At 34.3% G+C, this 17,394-nt stretch overlaps 3 protein-coding genes across 3 annotated transcripts; 2 read left to right on the top strand and 1 right to left on the bottom strand.

Moving 5' to 3' along the window:
* Nucleotides 1–23: 23 nt before the first annotated feature.
* Nucleotides 24–4,911, bottom strand: MONOS_1211 (putative cation chloride cotransporter). The gene is made up of 8 exons (XM_067864704.1): nt 4,836–4,911; nt 4,755–4,779; nt 4,584–4,695; nt 4,486–4,528; nt 4,147–4,431; nt 3,812–4,051; nt 3,386–3,609; nt 24–3,234 (listed from the first exon to the last, which is right to left on the bottom strand). Exons 1-8 carry the CDS (start codon nt 4,876–4,878, stop codon nt 229–231), a joined length of 3,978 nt encoding a protein of 1,325 aa, XP_067725785.1. The 5' UTR covers nt 4,879–4,911; the 3' UTR covers nt 24–228.
* Nucleotides 4,912–8,656: 3,745 nt separating this feature from the next.
* Nucleotides 8,657–8,881, top strand: MONOS_1210 (uncharacterized protein; the record flags this gene model as incomplete). The annotated part of the gene is made up of 1 exon (XM_067864691.1): nt 8,657–8,881. The coding sequence occupies one exon, from the start codon at nt 8,657–8,659 to the stop codon at nt 8,879–8,881; it is 225 nt and encodes a 74-aa protein (XP_067725786.1).
* Nucleotides 8,882–13,586: 4,705 nt separating this feature from the next.
* On the top strand, nt 13,587–17,141 carry MONOS_1209 (uncharacterized protein). Its single transcript, XM_067864678.1, has one exon. It carries the CDS (start codon nt 13,674–13,676, stop codon nt 16,644–16,646), a length of 2,973 nt encoding a protein of 990 aa, XP_067725787.1. The 5' UTR covers nt 13,587–13,673; the 3' UTR covers nt 16,647–17,141.
* The last annotated feature ends 253 nt before the right edge of the window (nt 17,142–17,394 follow it).

A 17,394-nucleotide genomic window follows, 5' to 3' on the forward strand; every position in this document is an offset into this window, starting at 1 on the left:
TATTTGAAAAAAAATGATGGTAGTCGAAATTTTTGTAACACTCTTAACAAAACATTTCAAAGCACAAAACAACAACATAAATAATTTTGGGGGGAAAAAAAAATAAATCATAATGATTGAGAAATGAGCGTTCACAAAATAAAAACATCTGAATACTGCAAAAAGAAAATATATATACACAATGACTGAATAATTTAAATACCTCAATTAATAATTTTTTGTTAATGATTACAAATCTCTGGTTACAACTGCACGCGAAGCAAACACTAAAATAACAGGAGGAATGCCGTCTGTGAGTTTTGTCAGCATGCGAGTGTACTCCTCCGCTCTTTCTCTCATCATCTCTTCTGTTGACTTCTTTTGATAAGTCTTCGCTCTCAGTGGAATGCTCACTTTCTCATTATGTGATTCCACAATGCGTTTGGGTCTTCTTGCTGTAGTCTGAACACCACTCTGGTTCAGAAGCCTTCGTTTGTCGTTCTCGGGAAATGTGTTAAGGAAAGAGTAGAAAGTTGAAGATGCTGTGCGTGACTCCATCAATGAAGAAGGTGGAATGCGAGCATCCAAAGGGAGGAAGCAGAGTTTTGTGTCTGAAGAATGCCTACGGATTGTGCGGCTCATCAGCGACACGTATGTTTCAGATGTCTGTGATGGTATCTCTCTTTGAACACGCTGAGAAGATGAATTGTGCAAAGGGCTTGCTTTGAATGAATCTCCATTCTGTTTTTGTGAATCATTTCCTTCCATTTCGAATCTGTTGTGAAGTGCCTTTTCTCTGTCTGCAGACTGATAACTAAGCTTGGGGAACCATCCGCCAATGTCTTTTCCGTGCTCGTTGCGTGGCTTTTCCAGCGCAACAACATCGACCTCTGCAATAATTCTCAGATTCTGCAGCAGAAGACGCAATCTTTCCCACTCTCTGCTCTTCTTGTTCTCTGCACTTTCAGCATTCTCAACAATAAGGCGTGCTCGGAGTTTGTATTGCTGCCAGTGCTTCTGCCGCGACAAAATATGGCCGAAGAGAAGCGCCATCGAGGACGAAGAGTCGAATGATCTGTCATTTGCACCCCCAGAAGATTTTGAAGAGTTGCTCTCGTTCTCATCCTCTGGAAGCAGAGCGATTGGAGATAGCCAAACATCAATGTAGCGTTTTTCTTCAACGTCTGCTGAAGGATTCGAAGATGAAAAAGTGTCTTGGCCTTCGCTTTTTCCTTTTTCATCAGAAGTCATTCCATCCTTTTTTGCCGTGAACAGTCCTGCAATCTTTCCAAATATGCCAGATTTCTGTTTCTTTGGCCATTGAAATGTGTCGAAGTGTCTGAAAAGCAGAAAGTGATGCCCAGCACACACAACATCACGTAAAGTGCCAACATACTCCTGAACATCTGACCACGAGACGAATGTGGACGGTGTCAGTTCAGTCTCTTTGCCGTCTCCAGCATCAGGATGAGCAGCAGTTGAAGATTGGATTGGGGGCATTGGAACAGCAAATGCATCTTTCAGCTGATAGAAGCGGAACACACAAGTGTTTGTTTTCATTCCTCCTATTCCCTGTGACAATATCAATGACTGCACACCTCCTCTGAATGATCTTGCAGCCACAACACACGGAAAGGCCTTCAGTCCCCTCTGTGCAATCGATCTCTGCATCAAAAGAGTTGACTCTTCCACCTGCCTCATAACATCTGTGTTCAAGCATGGCGTCTCATCTTCTTCAATCTCCTCCATGTCACTCTCTTCATCGAAGTCATCATCTTCTTCTTCATTCTCCTCATCTTCATCTTCATCATCTTCATCTTGTTTGATGATCTCACCATTTTCAATTCTTCTCCTCTTTCTTGCTCTTTCTGCACGCTTTTTCGCCTTTGTGTATTTGCTTATCCACGAATTTCTGGTCACATATTCACCTTCATCTCTGATGATCACATTTGCCAACACCAGCAACCCTCCTTTCTTCAAGTCATTACAAATATTCAGTGTCATTCTACCAGAGTTGTTTGAACCAAAATACTCGCTTTTATCCGACTGTCTCACTTTCAGGAGTGTCTCGTCTCCTTCATCATCCTCTGCTTCTTCATCAAGTCCAGCAAGCGAAGCTGCCGATGGTGATGAAAGCAGCAGCTGGACAGATGAGGTGAATGTTCCGCGGGTGAGTGGCACAAGAAGTTCAGACGACGATGCATGTTTTGCAGGTGCTGCATTTTCTCCTTCAAATCCTGATCCTGCTTCAACTTGGGGGTTTTTCTTGGACATCACAATTTTGTTCTTTTCTGGTGGTGGCAGTCCAAAACCATGAGGATTTGTGAGTGTGACGAATGGAGGCAGATTGTCATTTGTCAGTGCGATGTCATCATTGCTGCCTCGAATAGACCCGCCGCTCCATCCACCAGAAGCACCAGAAGTCTGCCCAGAACCAGCCCCAGAAGCGCCCTGTTTTGACTCAAACGAGCAAAAAAAGAGCAGATTGGGTCTCCAATATTTGATGTGCTTTTGCTTGGGGTCAAGTGCCAGTAGCTGCCGCCTTGCGCTGTGGAAGACGTATGACTGGCTGACCTGCCCCCAGTCATGCACACTCCCTCTGTGCACCCACGTCAATATGAGCCAAAAGCCTGTGCCAATTCCCACACAAGCTGCGCCAATCACTGGCGATACAGTGAACATCCCAACAGCACATAGAATGGCTCCGCAGAGAGAAGCAGTCGGCGAGTTGGCTTTGAACGAAGAACGCCAGTTTGGTGCGCCGATGAGGGTGTGGATTAAGCAGGAGACGTTGACCAGAAGATAGGCACCGAGATTAGTAGCAGCGCCTAGCTCAACGACTGTGTCCAGATTGCCTGCAAATGGAAGAACAATGAGAAGAAGAAGGATCAGCGCAGAGACAACCAAAACTGAGCGATGTGGAGAGGGAGGAAGAGCACCTGAGTGTGCTTTCTTGGACTGCAGCGCAAGCTGAGAAGAAGTGGAGGATGAGGAAGATGTGCCGTTTTGTCCGTCTTTCTGCGAGCGATTCGGGTGAGTGAATGAAAAGTTGGATTCGCTGGCAGAAGGAGGATGGGCAAGGTATGAAGTGGAGATGGGCAGAGGATAGAAAGACGTTGCAGCATATTCAGAGGCGGTGGATGTGGAAGAATATGAGCGTGGAGAGTCGAGTGAATCGTATGATGAGCCTGAGGAAGAAGGGGATGTGGTTGATGGTGCTTGGCGTTTGGCTATCCAACTCATCCAGGAAAAAACCTTTTCATGAAGTGTGGTTGAGTTATGTGGAGTTCGAAAAAAAAAGAAAGTGGATTTTGGAAATGTAGTAAAAAATGCAAATTAAAAGTGAAGAGAAATAAGTTTTATAGCGATGAATAAGCCAATGAAAATAACTAATTTCAATGCAGACCTTATCATCAGCCATCATAAACAGGACTCGAGCAGCAGAAATAAGATGGCCAATGGCACTTGACAGGAAGAGGAGCGCAACGAGAGGATAGACAACTGGAGGGAAAGTAAGGCGAAGCAAGATGAAAGGGTCTGAAGAAAGAGATCTTGCGGGAATGCGGAAGGACATAACAATGCCAGTCACGATATAGATAAGAGTCGCTATCAGAACTGAAATGAGTGTTCCTGTTTGAAATAAAATGCACCAAATAAAAGAAGAATATATTGGAGTTTAATGAAAATGAAGAAAGATAGAAAGACAAAAAAGCAAAAGTTATAATTGTGTTCCGTTTCTTTAAACTTTATATGTTTAATTTAACACATAGAATTTCACAACAACTCAATCGACAATATTTATTTTTTTATCTTTTCTTTCTTTTATGCAGACCGTAAGGAATATTGAAAGTGGGATTTGCGATGTGTTGTGCGACGTTCAGTGGTGTGAAGAGCTGCGTAAACAGAGGCAACGTCCAGCTGACAAGTATCATAACATTGACATTGGCACTGAAATGGGGAAGTGAGCTATGGCCAAACAAATTTGAGTTCCATTCTTCTAATCTCAAATTTGTCTCTTCTCCGCTTGGAGTAACGCCTATAACATTCTTTGCGTCACAGAGTATCAGCCAAACTTATGTAAATAACAAAAAAAATATAAAAAAAAATATTTGAAGATTATCAAAAATGCAATGAATATGAAATTAAAAAAGGGGAAAAAATCAATACAATTTATAAAAAGAACTGTTGCTAAAGAAACGCAAAATGTGATGATTGTTCCCTTTGTAAATAGCTTTGTTCCATAAATTGCAAATAAGATACAGACAAAAAGGATTGCTGCCTGTATCCCAAGAATCATCCAGTAATATTTATTTTCATCCATAGAAGGATAAGTCAATCGCAATTGAGCAAAGCAGCTTTGTAATAAATCAGTCATTCCAATGAGGTTCATCGCACACGAACATGCTAAAGAAAATATCAATGCAAATCCAAAGATTCCACCAAATTCGATTCCTTTTCAAAATAATTTTTTTGTTAAAAAGAATTAAAAACAAAAACTAATCAAACCTAGTGTTCTTGAAAGTAGATAATAGGCTCCGCCTCCTTTAAGCTTTTCGTAAAAAGTGAAATTATTTCCAAAAGATTTGCAAAACAGATTTTCAAACTTCTCCTGTTCCAAGAATTTGTCCAATTGACAGAGTCGTGAATAAATCAAGCAATATGCATAACAAAAATATTCCCAGTAGTAGGAATATTCCTCCATTTCCAACCATATAACTTTTCAAATTGATGGATTATGAATTCATTTTAGAAAATGAAGAAATGGCTTATCAAACCCGAATCTTTCGAAATACATCACATCTTTAAAAATAACAATTAAAAAATCATTTCAACCGATTTAAATAAAATTCACAAACTTATCAGCTTTGTCAATGTTAAAACAATTACTCCAGTTGCCATTCCCCGCTTTTTTGGACGAATCTTTTTTTGATACTATAAATCGATATTATATTCGCCACTTTAATTTAGATAATTTTTTACAAACATTTTTCATTTTTTGCTATTCATATGCTGAAATATGGGATTTAATTTTTGACATAATCATGATTTTCTTTAATAAAAATCATATAATTTAAGTTCGAAAGAAATTAATGCATGCACAAAACGAAATTTTATTATTTAAACGAAAACAAATATTTTTGAAAGCAAAGATTTGTTTTTTTTTTCTTGGATGATTGATAGTAAAAAATGAGAATCAATTATAGATTGTGTAATTGACAATTGCATTTTTAAAAAAAATTAACTACGTTTGTGTTTAGACAAATTTAATCTTTTATAAAAAAAATATAACTCCATTTTTTTACGACTTTTCAAATCTTTCTTTTTTGTTTCATTTTTGGAAAACTTGTTTGACTCGAAAATATTTAAAAGAAGATTGACTGTTACAAAAAAATGACATACGAGGATTTTAGATAAAATGAAAATATTGACGTCAACGGAATTTCCAAAAAAAATAATTCATTTTTATTTTTATTTTTATTTTTTTATTTTTTATTTTTTATTTTTTATTTTATTTTTTTTATTTTTTTATTTTTTATTTTATTTTATTTTATTTTATTTTATTTTATTTTATTTTATTTTTTTTTTTTAACTTTTAGGAGTGAAGAAAAAAAATTTTTTCCATGCTGATGATTATTTTTGAAATCACAACTTTTTTTGGAGTGTGAATTTTTCATATATGGCAAAATTTTTTTGAAAAGTGACATCAGATCAAAAATTTGACCCATGGAAGTTAATTTTTTAAACACTCCGTTTCCATAATTCTAATTAGAAAAACTAACTTTCTCCACAGTTGTTGTTAGTTCATTGCAAACTTTTTTTATGAAAAAAAATATTTTGAATCAAAAAATTATATATTCTGTTATGTGATCAAAATTAAAATAGCTTTTGAACAATGAATATGCTTTATCTTTCCTTAGTCCGTGTTGGAATAACTGAGTTTGAAATTGTTCAAGGTTTTTTTAATTCAATTTTTATTGAAAATTTAATCTTCTGTTGATGATTCTTATTTTTATTTGAACTGAAATCTTCAATGCCCAGAACGAAAAATTTCATTTCATTCTCCAATTATTGCTTAAACATGTTCAAGAAAGCAATGAATATACAAAGATGAATGGTTTGCTGTTTTATTTTGTGTTGTGTTATTTATTCTTTATTTTTCAATTCTTTCTTTCAGTGTTGATAAAAAATTTGCAACAGAGCAGCATTTCCTTGAAATGAAAAGATAAAGGAATATATCCTTTAAATGCGAAAGCCTTTGAAAAATGAAGAAGCACTATTTCGAATGACAGAGGTCATTATAAGCTTTATATAAAAAATAGTTCCTCCTAAGATGGATAAAAGAGAGTCCATATTTCCTGATCTCCTCTTCATTAAGAACAAACATACCCAAATGTGGAAAGGGCATTTTTGTTATTTCACCAAATCTGGAAGGAACTGCAAAGCTACAAAATATAACATGTATCACAGCCTCTTTGGACTCTTTTTATAGGGTGAGAGGATACGACAACGTAAATACGAGTGTAGCCATCCTTCTGTGCATCAATCTCTTCAACCCGGAAGAAATCTTGTGAGCAACATGGAGGAATATGATCATTCACGCTGTGGAATTGTTCAATTCCCTTGTTTGACAATGAAACACTCCGTTAAACGTCAAACTGGAACAAAGATAGTTGTTGTGAGTGGAATGATTTCGATGAGCGATGAATTGGCCTTCTCTGATCAAAATCATGAAATCCGAGGAAATGACGAGCTGAGTGGTTGGACAGTCTCTGATTCAAGTTCATCGTTAAACTCTGCGATGACAACAGCAAGAACTGAAACAGAATTATCACAACATTTCTTTTCTTTTCCTTCTTCGCCTTCTTCACCGTCCCAAATAACCATTTTCTGAATTTTCAATATTTTGATCATCAAGTCAGAATGGATTGTTTGTTTCACAGAAAAGTTGAACACTATTTTCTCCAGATCTGTATACAGCTCTCCCAGTTCCTATATTTCACAGTCATTATTATCGGATATTCCCACCAATTCACATGTATGCCAAATAACCAGCCTATTTTACGCTAATGTCTCCTCTGCGTTTGTTTTTTTCTCAATTTACACACCTGATGAATCTTCTCACATAAAATTTTATTCATTTTCATCAAACAAAATCCACCTTTTTAAAAATCTTCTTTTTCCTCTTCTTCATCTTCATTATACTCTGGAAATTCCTTCAACAAGCGCTAACTCTTTTCGCGCCTAATCTCGACAAGCTGTTACTCAATATCAAGCAGGCGAAGTGAAAGCGGAAGAAGTCCAAAGAATATCAATGTCTGCACGAGACGAGGAAAAGACAATGAAAATGGATGATAATTGAAGAGCCATTGAGGGGGAACATTTTGGGCATCTTTGTGGAAGCATATGTTCTGATCGAGAGCATTTATGAGGGCAAAGATGCACTTGAAGTTCAGAAGGATTATAAGAAACAGAAACTTTAAAGGAGAATGGAAAAAGTGTTGAGACAAGAAAAATATGAGGAGCTGGAGGAGGATGTTGAAAAGCAACATTAGCAATTCCAGGTGATGGTTGACTGCATGCAGACAGACAACGTCACAAGCATCCACATCCACAATCATGTTCGTTTTCTCTTTTTGGAGAGCATGAACTGCCTTCTTCTCTACACTTTACACTATCTCCACAAAATTTGATTCCAATGATAATTCACACCTTAAAGAAGATATTATTTGCTTCTCAATTTGCTGCATCCTTATAAGCAAACTCAGTCGCTCGTTCGTCTTCCACTTCTTCTTTTTCTAATTTATGAACACCTTCTTCGTCTTCTTTCCATCGAATTCTTCTTCATTCTATCCTTCTTCTTCGCCTTCACTATCTCGAGTTAAATTTGCATCACCGCAGAATCCCTCGTCTTCACAAACATCAGTATCATCTTCTTCGTATAAAGTTTAATCTCTTCTTTTCTATCTTGCTCGACAGCTTCAAACTTTATTCCTCTTTGTTTGCCAAATCCGTATTAATTGACATGTGGTTTTTTCTTGCTTCAACAAGGGCGGAGCCTTGTTATTCATCCATTACAAAAACATTTGTTGAACAGTACGAAATCTCAGTATTTATCTCCATCTCTTTTACAATTATCCTTGAAAATCTGATCACAAATTCAAAGGAATATTAAATTAACTTCACTCACACTTTCGTTTTTCTTCCTCACACTCTTCTCGCTCGTTCCATCCAGTAAGTTTAACCTCCAATGCGATAGAGCTGCATCTTCGATCATCATCCGCTCCACCTCAAGCACCTTCTCAACAACCTCCCTCACTTCAACCCCTCACACTATCACTTCCTTTTCACGCTTCACCTTACACGCGCCTCAATATTGACTGAAGGGATTTTAGACGCGTTATCGTTTTCGGCAATAGCGACGAGATAAGCAGTTCTTTGATTGACGGAAGCGCATTTATATCCGCTTCATGAAAGATCAGCTTGATCCCCGACTTTGTGCTCACCGACACCGCAAGAGAAAAAAGCTTCTCCACCAGCTGAACAAAAAGCATCACCGAAAGCACCACATAAGAGGTTCACACAACACCCCCATTCTGCACCGTCCTCCGCTCCACAACATATCCCTCGAACTATATGTTGCACCCACAGCGATGGAAGGAGCAGCAACAGCATTAGCATGTACCGCGCATATACCCCAGCAGCCTCAGGCACCATTGACCGCAGCCGCCACTCGATGTCATCCATCGCTGCATCCGACGTGTATGACGCAGCCACCGCCGAGGCATTTGAATGGAAAATTGCAGGAGCTGATGATGAATGTGATAACTTCCAATCCCCTGTCGAATCTTCTTTTCACTTCACAGCATCCGGAATTGCGAAAAAGACAATCACGCTGCTGTAGAAAAAATGTCAGAGCGAAGAGACGACTTCACAAAACAACTACATATGAAAAGGAAAATTAATCAGATGAGTAAATCTTCTATTTTCATTCAATATCGAAAAAATTAAACTGAATATCTTTTGAAAATACAAAAAATGATATGAAAAATCGAAGAGAAATGCACATGCTGAAATGAAATAAACTTGATTACAACTAACTGTTTTATTCTCAACATGTGAATAGAATCCATTTTTGAGTTATTAATAAATGAACAATTTTTTTGAAAATTTTCGTCACCCTTCATGTTTTTATTAATACATTAATAACTGCTCTTTGAAAACAATATTTTTGAATAGCTTTCAATTATAGCAAGCATTGTTTCAATGAAATTTCCCCAAATAACAATTTCTAACGAAAAATACTCCCATTTAAGCAAATTTAAATTTAATTAACATGTTACAAAGAAATATATTAATAACAAAATAAATGTTCCAAAAATCAAAATGAATTTTCAGTTTGATGATATGAAAATGAAGTAATTATAACTAATAATATATTTTCATCAAATAGCTTTAAAATAACAATTTTAAAAAGAAAATATAAAAAATTGCGAAACGTTAAAAAAGTATTTGTATTGTTCAAATTAAATATTTGTTGATGAGAGCAAAAAAAGATAACACAATAAAAAACAATATATGAAATGGGAACGGAATGATCGAAATCTTGTGATCTTTTTTGATCTTTTGTGGGACAAAATTAAAGTCATGGAACTTTTCAAAAAAATTTTGCCATATTATATTTTATCAGAAAGGAATTATAAAATAAAAATAAAAAAAGAATAGTAATTGTTCGAGATTATGATGTTGAAAATTTCATTCATGAAAAATTAAACTTTTTAAAAAAAGTATAACTTTTCCGAGTGGTTTTTATTTAATTCAAAGCGAATTCAAAAACTGAAAATTTCGATGGATATAATACGGATTTTAAAAATAATCCCCAAAGTATTTGCGTTTTTTTTTTTTTTTTTTTTTTTTTTGAAATCATAACTTTTTCCAGTGTTGAAAATTCCAAGGTTTTCGGACATTCGCGAAATTTTTTTATCAAAAAGTTGAATTCATATCAACTGAACAAAAGCCAAAGATGAAGATGAAAAAATATCAGAGATGTTGTTTAAATGATAAAAAGGTTTTCTTTATTCATTAATATGGGTGATAATATTTAAAATAATAACCTTTTTCTGGATATTGATTTTTCGAATGTTGTTTATCATAGGGAAGATATTTTGTATCAAAATTGAAAAATAATCACAAATGGGGCAAAATATTTTGCTTCAAGCATTTTCATTGAAAAATTATGCACTTTTCATTGACTTTTTCACATCAAAAAACACAATAAAAATTGATCCAATTTTTGATATTCGTGAAATGTTGGAAAACATTATGTTTTGATTTCAACGATACTTGTTTACAGATATGAAAATCAAAATTTTAAAGAAATCTGAGAAAGCGAAATAAAGTTATGAGCGAAACAATTTTTTGTGCTTTGTGCAAAAAAAGCTTGCAAGTCAGTATTTTTTCCCAATTCTTTTTGAAAAAACTTGACCAACTTTATCAAAGACTCCAATTGAATCACACAGCATAAAAATATATTCTGGTGGTTGTTTTTCATACTATATTATTTTATTCATATGGCTGTTTCTTTTTGAAATTATCCTTTCGTTCGAGTTTTGATCAATATTTTTATCTCAATGGGATTTTTATCAAAATTTGTTTTTGCAATAACAATATCATGAACAATATGTATCAACAGTTATAGTTCATTTCCTTTTTGAATCCCAATGAGAACAAAATTTTGATCAAAACTCGAATTAAAGGCTGATTTCAAAAAGGATCACCATTACAGTCTAAACCGGAAATAATCACGTCGAATATAATCACATTCGTTTATTGTTTCATTTTTCGATGAACTGACATTTTTTACTTGTTTCTCATTCATTTTTCATCGCATATAATCACAGGGCTGTAAATATATGGGTAATTATTTTTGAAATCATAACTTTTTTCGGTGTGTTTATTTTTCAAAGGTTGTTTGTCATTGGGAAGAGTTTTTGTATTTTATATATGTTTTTATCACAACTGTATTAAGAATTAATGTTTTACTCAAATTAAGATACAGATTTTTTTAAAATAAGCCTTTTCACTTTTCATCATTCTTTTGTTGATATAAAGTGAAGATTTTCGAACCGAAAATTTTGAAAGAACAAATATGATTTCAATAATAATCACCAAAATTTAAACCCTTTGGCACATGTTATTTTGTTCGACCGACACGATAAACTCTTGTCGCAGATGTCGCAAAAGTTCAAAAGAATAAAAAAGATTCGAAAATAAAATTATTATTCAAAATTTGAGTACATGGGACGATATTTTTCACTTTATGAATTTTGTTCCATTCAGAGTTTCCGAACAAATTTCTCATTTTTCAAAAGTTTCAAAACATTTTTGGATGAGAATGTTTGACTTGTTATGATATGAAAGTGGGTTAATCACAACTTTAAGCAACATTCAGAAACTCGTTTTTTATCGGATTTTTTGGGATAGAATGATTTTACATCAAAAAATAAAACATGCAAGGGGTGAATTTTCCATTTTTAGAATACTTTTTTTCAAAGAAAAAAATCAAATTTTCGAAAATATTATGGTCATGATCAAACTAATTTCAAAAATTGAAATTTGAAAACTGAACGATTTTATGAAAATTTTAAGTTTGGTCCAAATTGATTTGTTAGTAAAAATCTTTCCATTCAAATTAAGTGAATTAAAGATGTTTGAAGTTCATAAATGAATGTTTTGTTGGTTTTAAAGGAATAAAATGAAGTGAAAATGAACTTCTCGGGTTTCGTTCTGCTTTAGTGTTTTCCTTCGAATCGAAATACTAGGTTAAAGGTTTGCATTTTATTTTTTGTTCATATTTTTATTAATAGGGTTAGGGTTATAATCTGAAAATCACTTTTTCACACACAAAAAACGTGTGTTTCAATGATTGCACAAAATGTTAAAAAAAAAAAATAAATATTTGAATAAATTGCAAACTTTTCTTTCATTCTTCATTAAAATAAAAAAAAAAGCTTAGAATTATATAAAATTTATTAAAATAATTCTTTAAAAAAGTTGATTTTGATTTTTATTTTAAGGAATAAGTTTGATCATTTCCATAATATTTTCGAAAATTTGATTTTTTTCATTGAAAAAAAAGAATTCTAAAAATGGGAAATTCACCACTTGCATGTTTAACAATATCATGTTAAATCATTCTATTACAAAAAATCTTAAAAAAAAACTAGTTTCTGAATGTTACTAAAAGTTGTGACTTGCCTGAAAGTGAAAAAAGTTTGGAACAAATCGTTGTTTTTTTCATAAAAGCAAGAGTTTTGTCTCGCATATAATAAGGTACAATCCCAATTGGCGGACATAACCCATTATTAAATATGGAAAATTCAAATAAAAAACCAGAAATATCCAAATTGAGCCAAACCTTCAACGATGAAGATAAAACCGTTGATTTTCTTGTGGAAAGGAATCTGGTTAAGAAGCATATTTACTGTGGCAAATGCAAAAAGATGATTGGATTCAAAAAAGAAGCAGATGAAAGATTTCGCTATTGTTGCCAACACCAATCGGTCAGCATAAGGAAAAATACAGTTTTTAAAAAAATCCGAATAAAAATGCATCAATTTATGAAATTGTCACAGTTCTTTTGGATAAACATAACAGCAAAACAGGCAACTTTACTTACAAATCTATCCAAAAACACGGTTTGCCACATTTATTCTCTTTTTAGGAGCGCCGTATCTCGGGAAATGCAGATTATGAAGAAAAGGATTGGTGGAGTCAACAGAATAGTTCAAATTGATGAGATGCTTTTATTTCGCAGAAAATATAAAAAAGGAAGAAAAAAAACCTCAGCAGTGGGTTTTCGGAGGTATTGACGTCCCTCAAACAGGAAAAGGAAAAAGCAATATGTTTATGGAAATGGTTCCAGATAGAAAAAAGCACACTTTTCATTCTTCTGTGAGAAGAAACATTAAATTAGGTTCTATAATTAACAGTGACAGCTGGCGGGCCTGCAATGGAATGGAAAATCTTGGTTACACACATAGAATGGTCAATCACAAAAAAACATTTATTAATAAAGAAACAAACACTCACACAAACCGCATAGAAGGTCTCTGGTCCTAGTTTCGTAAAAGCTTCCCACCACATGGAGTCAGACATTCAGTAATTCAATCATTCATGGATTCTTTCGCTTACAAAAGGCAAGAAGACAGCACTTATTACACCTTTTTGGATACCTTGTCTGTCAATAATATTTATGAACAAATGGGAGTTTGATTTTTTAGTTTTTTTATCTATTAACTTTTTTTTTTCTTTCTTCAGATGAAATAAAAAACATCGATGAATCAGAATGCCACAAGTTAAAGCACATAACATACTAAGTTATTGTTTTCTATTTGTTCATTTTTCAAACCATTCAGTGTTTTTCTTTATTAATTTTTAATGGGCAAACAATAAAAAAATATTATTGTCTTTTTTTTTATTTTCTAAATACAGCACCCACCAGCACTTTTCATTTTAAACATATCTTCAACAAAAAGACATGATTCTTATATTTGAATCTATTTCTTTTTTCTTTTTTCACATGAAAAATTATGGGTTATGTCCGCCAATTGGGATTGTACATTTTTTTATTAAAAAATTCAATAAATATATGGTTAAGATCATAAAGGAAAAATTTAATATCGGAATATTGCGATATGTTTTTGTTTGTGAGCATTTTTTGCTGTGTCTACGACATCAATTGCATAGATAAGAAAGGAGATGAAGACATGCAAACAAAAAAAGAAAAGGGGGATGCATTTTTCGCAGAGAATATTTGCAGTGCTCCTGAAGGAATTGATAATCTGAATCCAGATGTCATAGCATGTGTACGAGATCAAAAGGAAATTATTAAAGAAGCTGAAGACAGCATGGATCAGAGGAACAAAAGGGATTTTATAGACTTGGTCAATTCAAACTCTTTTTTGAATTTGGACGATTTCAGCTTGCGAAAAGAGAACGAGAAAAGAATTACTGAATGCCATTCTAAAATTAAGTGTAAAGAAGTAGAACTCAATGAAGAAAATGAAGTTGAAGTTGATGGAGAAAACGGGGTTGATAACGAAGAATGTGGTCTTTCTGGAAATGCGCCATGCAAAACTATTAAAAAGGCAGTGGAGCATTGTAAGCATGAAGGAAAATTATTGATCCATACAGCAGAAAGCTGCAATAAATTCGATACTGAGCCAATTGTTATTGATGGGCGTCGCATCAAACTTGATAACGGAGACGAAAGCATAATTTGTGTCACAACAGCTTTGGACGAAAAGAAAGTGAAAATCGGCGACGCCTTGTTTTGCGTTAAAGGCAAAGGATTTTTATACATTAGCTATGCCGATATTTGCGTGGATACAAAACGAGAAAGTGGAAGAAATCAAGGATTAATTGTTGTGGAAGGAGAAGGTTCACAAGTTGAATTGGAAAAAACGAATATCAGCAATATAGATATTGGGAATGAGCTGAGCTGCGTGCTTATTGAATGCAAATCTGGTGAATTGATGTTTCAGAGTGTTAAGATTTCACATTTTACATCTTCCTGTGCACTGATACTTGCTGAAGCCTCTCAAAAAATTGAAAATTTCGCCATGTCATTGGACTCGATCACCACGAAAAGCAAAACGCAATCGATCTTGACTATAATGGGAGGATGCCAATCTGCAAAGTTTGATGATTGCACATTTACAAATTGCTGGTCAACTGAGCACAAATTGGGAGGAGCGATATATTTGGAAATAACGAATAGCGAGCATCCTTGCTTGTTTTTTCGAATGCATTTCTCGAATTGTTCGTGCGGAAGTGCAAACGATAACGCAGATCGGCTGAATGTTCAACTGAATGACGAGTCAAAAGGAGGAGCAATGTTTATTCAAGCCACAGACGAAGTCACAAAAACGCTGAAACTTGAATTGAAAGATATGGAGTTCACGAATTGTGCAGCAGAAAAAGGGAAATACGTTTACTTTTCATTTCCAGCAGGAAGAGAGCAGATCGACGAAGATCAATTTTTTTTCGAGATGGAAGGGATTTACGGGAAGAAGAATTACATATTGCTTGAAGATAGGAAAGATGGAAGAATAATTGATCTTATGGCAGACAAAGAGAACATATTACCATACCATTCAGAAAACATCTACATCGGAAGCGAAAAAGCAAGCAATGAGAAAACATGTGGGAGAAAAGAAGAACCCTGCTCTCAACTAAGCGGAATAGCCAAACACAAGCCATGGAAAAGTCACATGTCAGTATATATTATTGGTAAAGTGTTTGTCAGTGAGCCTGTTTCTGGATGCCAAAATACAAAATTTTCTTCGATGATTGACTCTTTTTCGATGCCTTCGACAACAAATGAACAAAACAGAGGAGCTCTTCAAATTGGAGCAAATATAAAAACCGACTTTGCACTTGCAGTATTCGGTGGCAAGCTAACATATATTGCAATGGAACATTTGGATATCGAGTATCCAGATGCCATTGAAGGAGATGCAATAGATTTGATTTACGGAGGATTTGATGTTTATATTGTTGACGTTGTTTTTCGGCCTTGGTACACTGGCTTAAAAAGCGAAAACGTGCTTGGTGGCGAAGGAAAACTGTTGCCATACAAATTGATCAAATCAGAATCATTTTATTCAATGTTTACGCAGCTTGTTATTTACGGAAGAAACGGGAATATCACTCACGCAAGCCAACGTAAAAGCGGAAAGGCGGCATGTGGCTCCAGAGCTTATCAAAATGCTGAAAATGTGGAGAATTTGAATAATGGTTACAAAGAGGATAATCCCTTGTGCTCGTGGGATTCGGGACTTGTTTTTATGAATGATATTCAATCGGCGGAGATCAATGACAGTTCATTTATTGACATTGGCGATGGAGCAATACTTTCTCATTCATCTACGTTACATTTGTACAACTGCAGTTTCATAAACAACCATCCAATCGATGTTGGATGGGAGAAATTTCCATCTTTGCGGCACAATGTTAGAAGCAATGGAGATTGGATTCGAGTGGAATCGTTGTCTCCAGGAAGTGATGGGCTTGATGGGAAGCCATTTGGAATGTTGTCTAATGAAGAAGCATCTGGAACAGCTGCAGAGAACATGGATTCATATTTCTTTTCACCCATTTTGAAGAATGTGACGCTGAAAAGAGATGACACCAGCAAAAAGAATGAACTGCAAAGAGAAAATGAAATTGAGAAAGAAATCGAAGCAGTTGTGCACGGGTCATATTTGTTTCCGTGTGGACTTACGTTTGAAGTGTCCAAAAAAAGGAAAGGAGAAGAAATGAAATGGACAAATTGCCCAGTTTCTGAATACACAAATGAGACAGAAATGAAAGTGAGGATTCCTCCATCTTTGCTTGATGTGGATGAGTACACGTCAGTTGTCTGCCGCTTGACATATCCGAGTGGAGTTATTAATGGAGAAAACAAGCATTCAGCAAATGTGGTTTTGGTGAAACAAAAGAAAGATGATCCAAGCACATTGCCTTCCACACATCTTGTTGTAATCATTGTCTCTGTTAGCGTTTCTTCTGTTGTTGCTGTTGTGGTTGTGATTGTAACTGTTGTGTGCGTGGCTAGAAGAAAAAAACGAAGGCAATACAAAGAGATTAAGGATGCAAACCATTGATTTGTGACACACATATAATTTGAATGCTTTTTTTCGGTTTGAATATGTTTTTGTCAAAATTTTGAATGTTTTATTTTCGTGAAATCTTTCACATGAGCAAATTTCGTGATGTTTCTGTTATGTTAACAAGAGTTTTTTAATTGCATATTTTTTATTTTTTGACTTTCAGAGCCAAAATTTAATCAGAGTTTTCGTTTTTGCTCAATTATCACATTTTCCTCAATTGTTTCATTCTTCTTTTTTTTAAAGAAAGCGGAGAAATGTTGATAAAATAACTTTTTTTTCCCCATACATTTGCACGATTTACATCCTTTAACGTGTTTTTGATACGTTTATTTTGCAATGTAACTCGAGTTTTTTTCTTTTTCTTTTTCTTTTTCTTTCTTTCTTTTCTTTTTCTTTTCTTTTTTCTTATTTGTACAGTTGAAGCAAAAAATGTCGAGGTAACATTCACTTTCAAAAATTTCAATAAATAAATAAATAAAAATAAAAAAAGGAGCATTATTTTGAAAGAAAAAATTTTCCACCCGAAAAATGAAGTTCAAAACAAAATGATTGTGATTAATAGGTTGACTGAAAAATCATTTTTTTAATGATATTCATTTTTTTTCCATTTCCATTTTTTCTTATTTTTTTTCATTTGAAGTTCAAACAAATCAGTCAAAAAAAATTTCAAAAACGAAAACCTCACGTGTTTTCAGTGGAATTATTTAACTTAAAATTAAAGAAACGAGAGAATAAAAACGTC

The sequence above is a fragment of the Monocercomonoides exilis genome (assembly GCF_001643675.1).
Source record: "Monocercomonoides exilis strain PA203 chromosome Unknown scaffold28-1221067, whole genome shotgun sequence".
Taxonomy (NCBI): Eukaryota; Preaxostyla; order Oxymonadida; family Polymastigidae; genus Monocercomonoides; species Monocercomonoides exilis.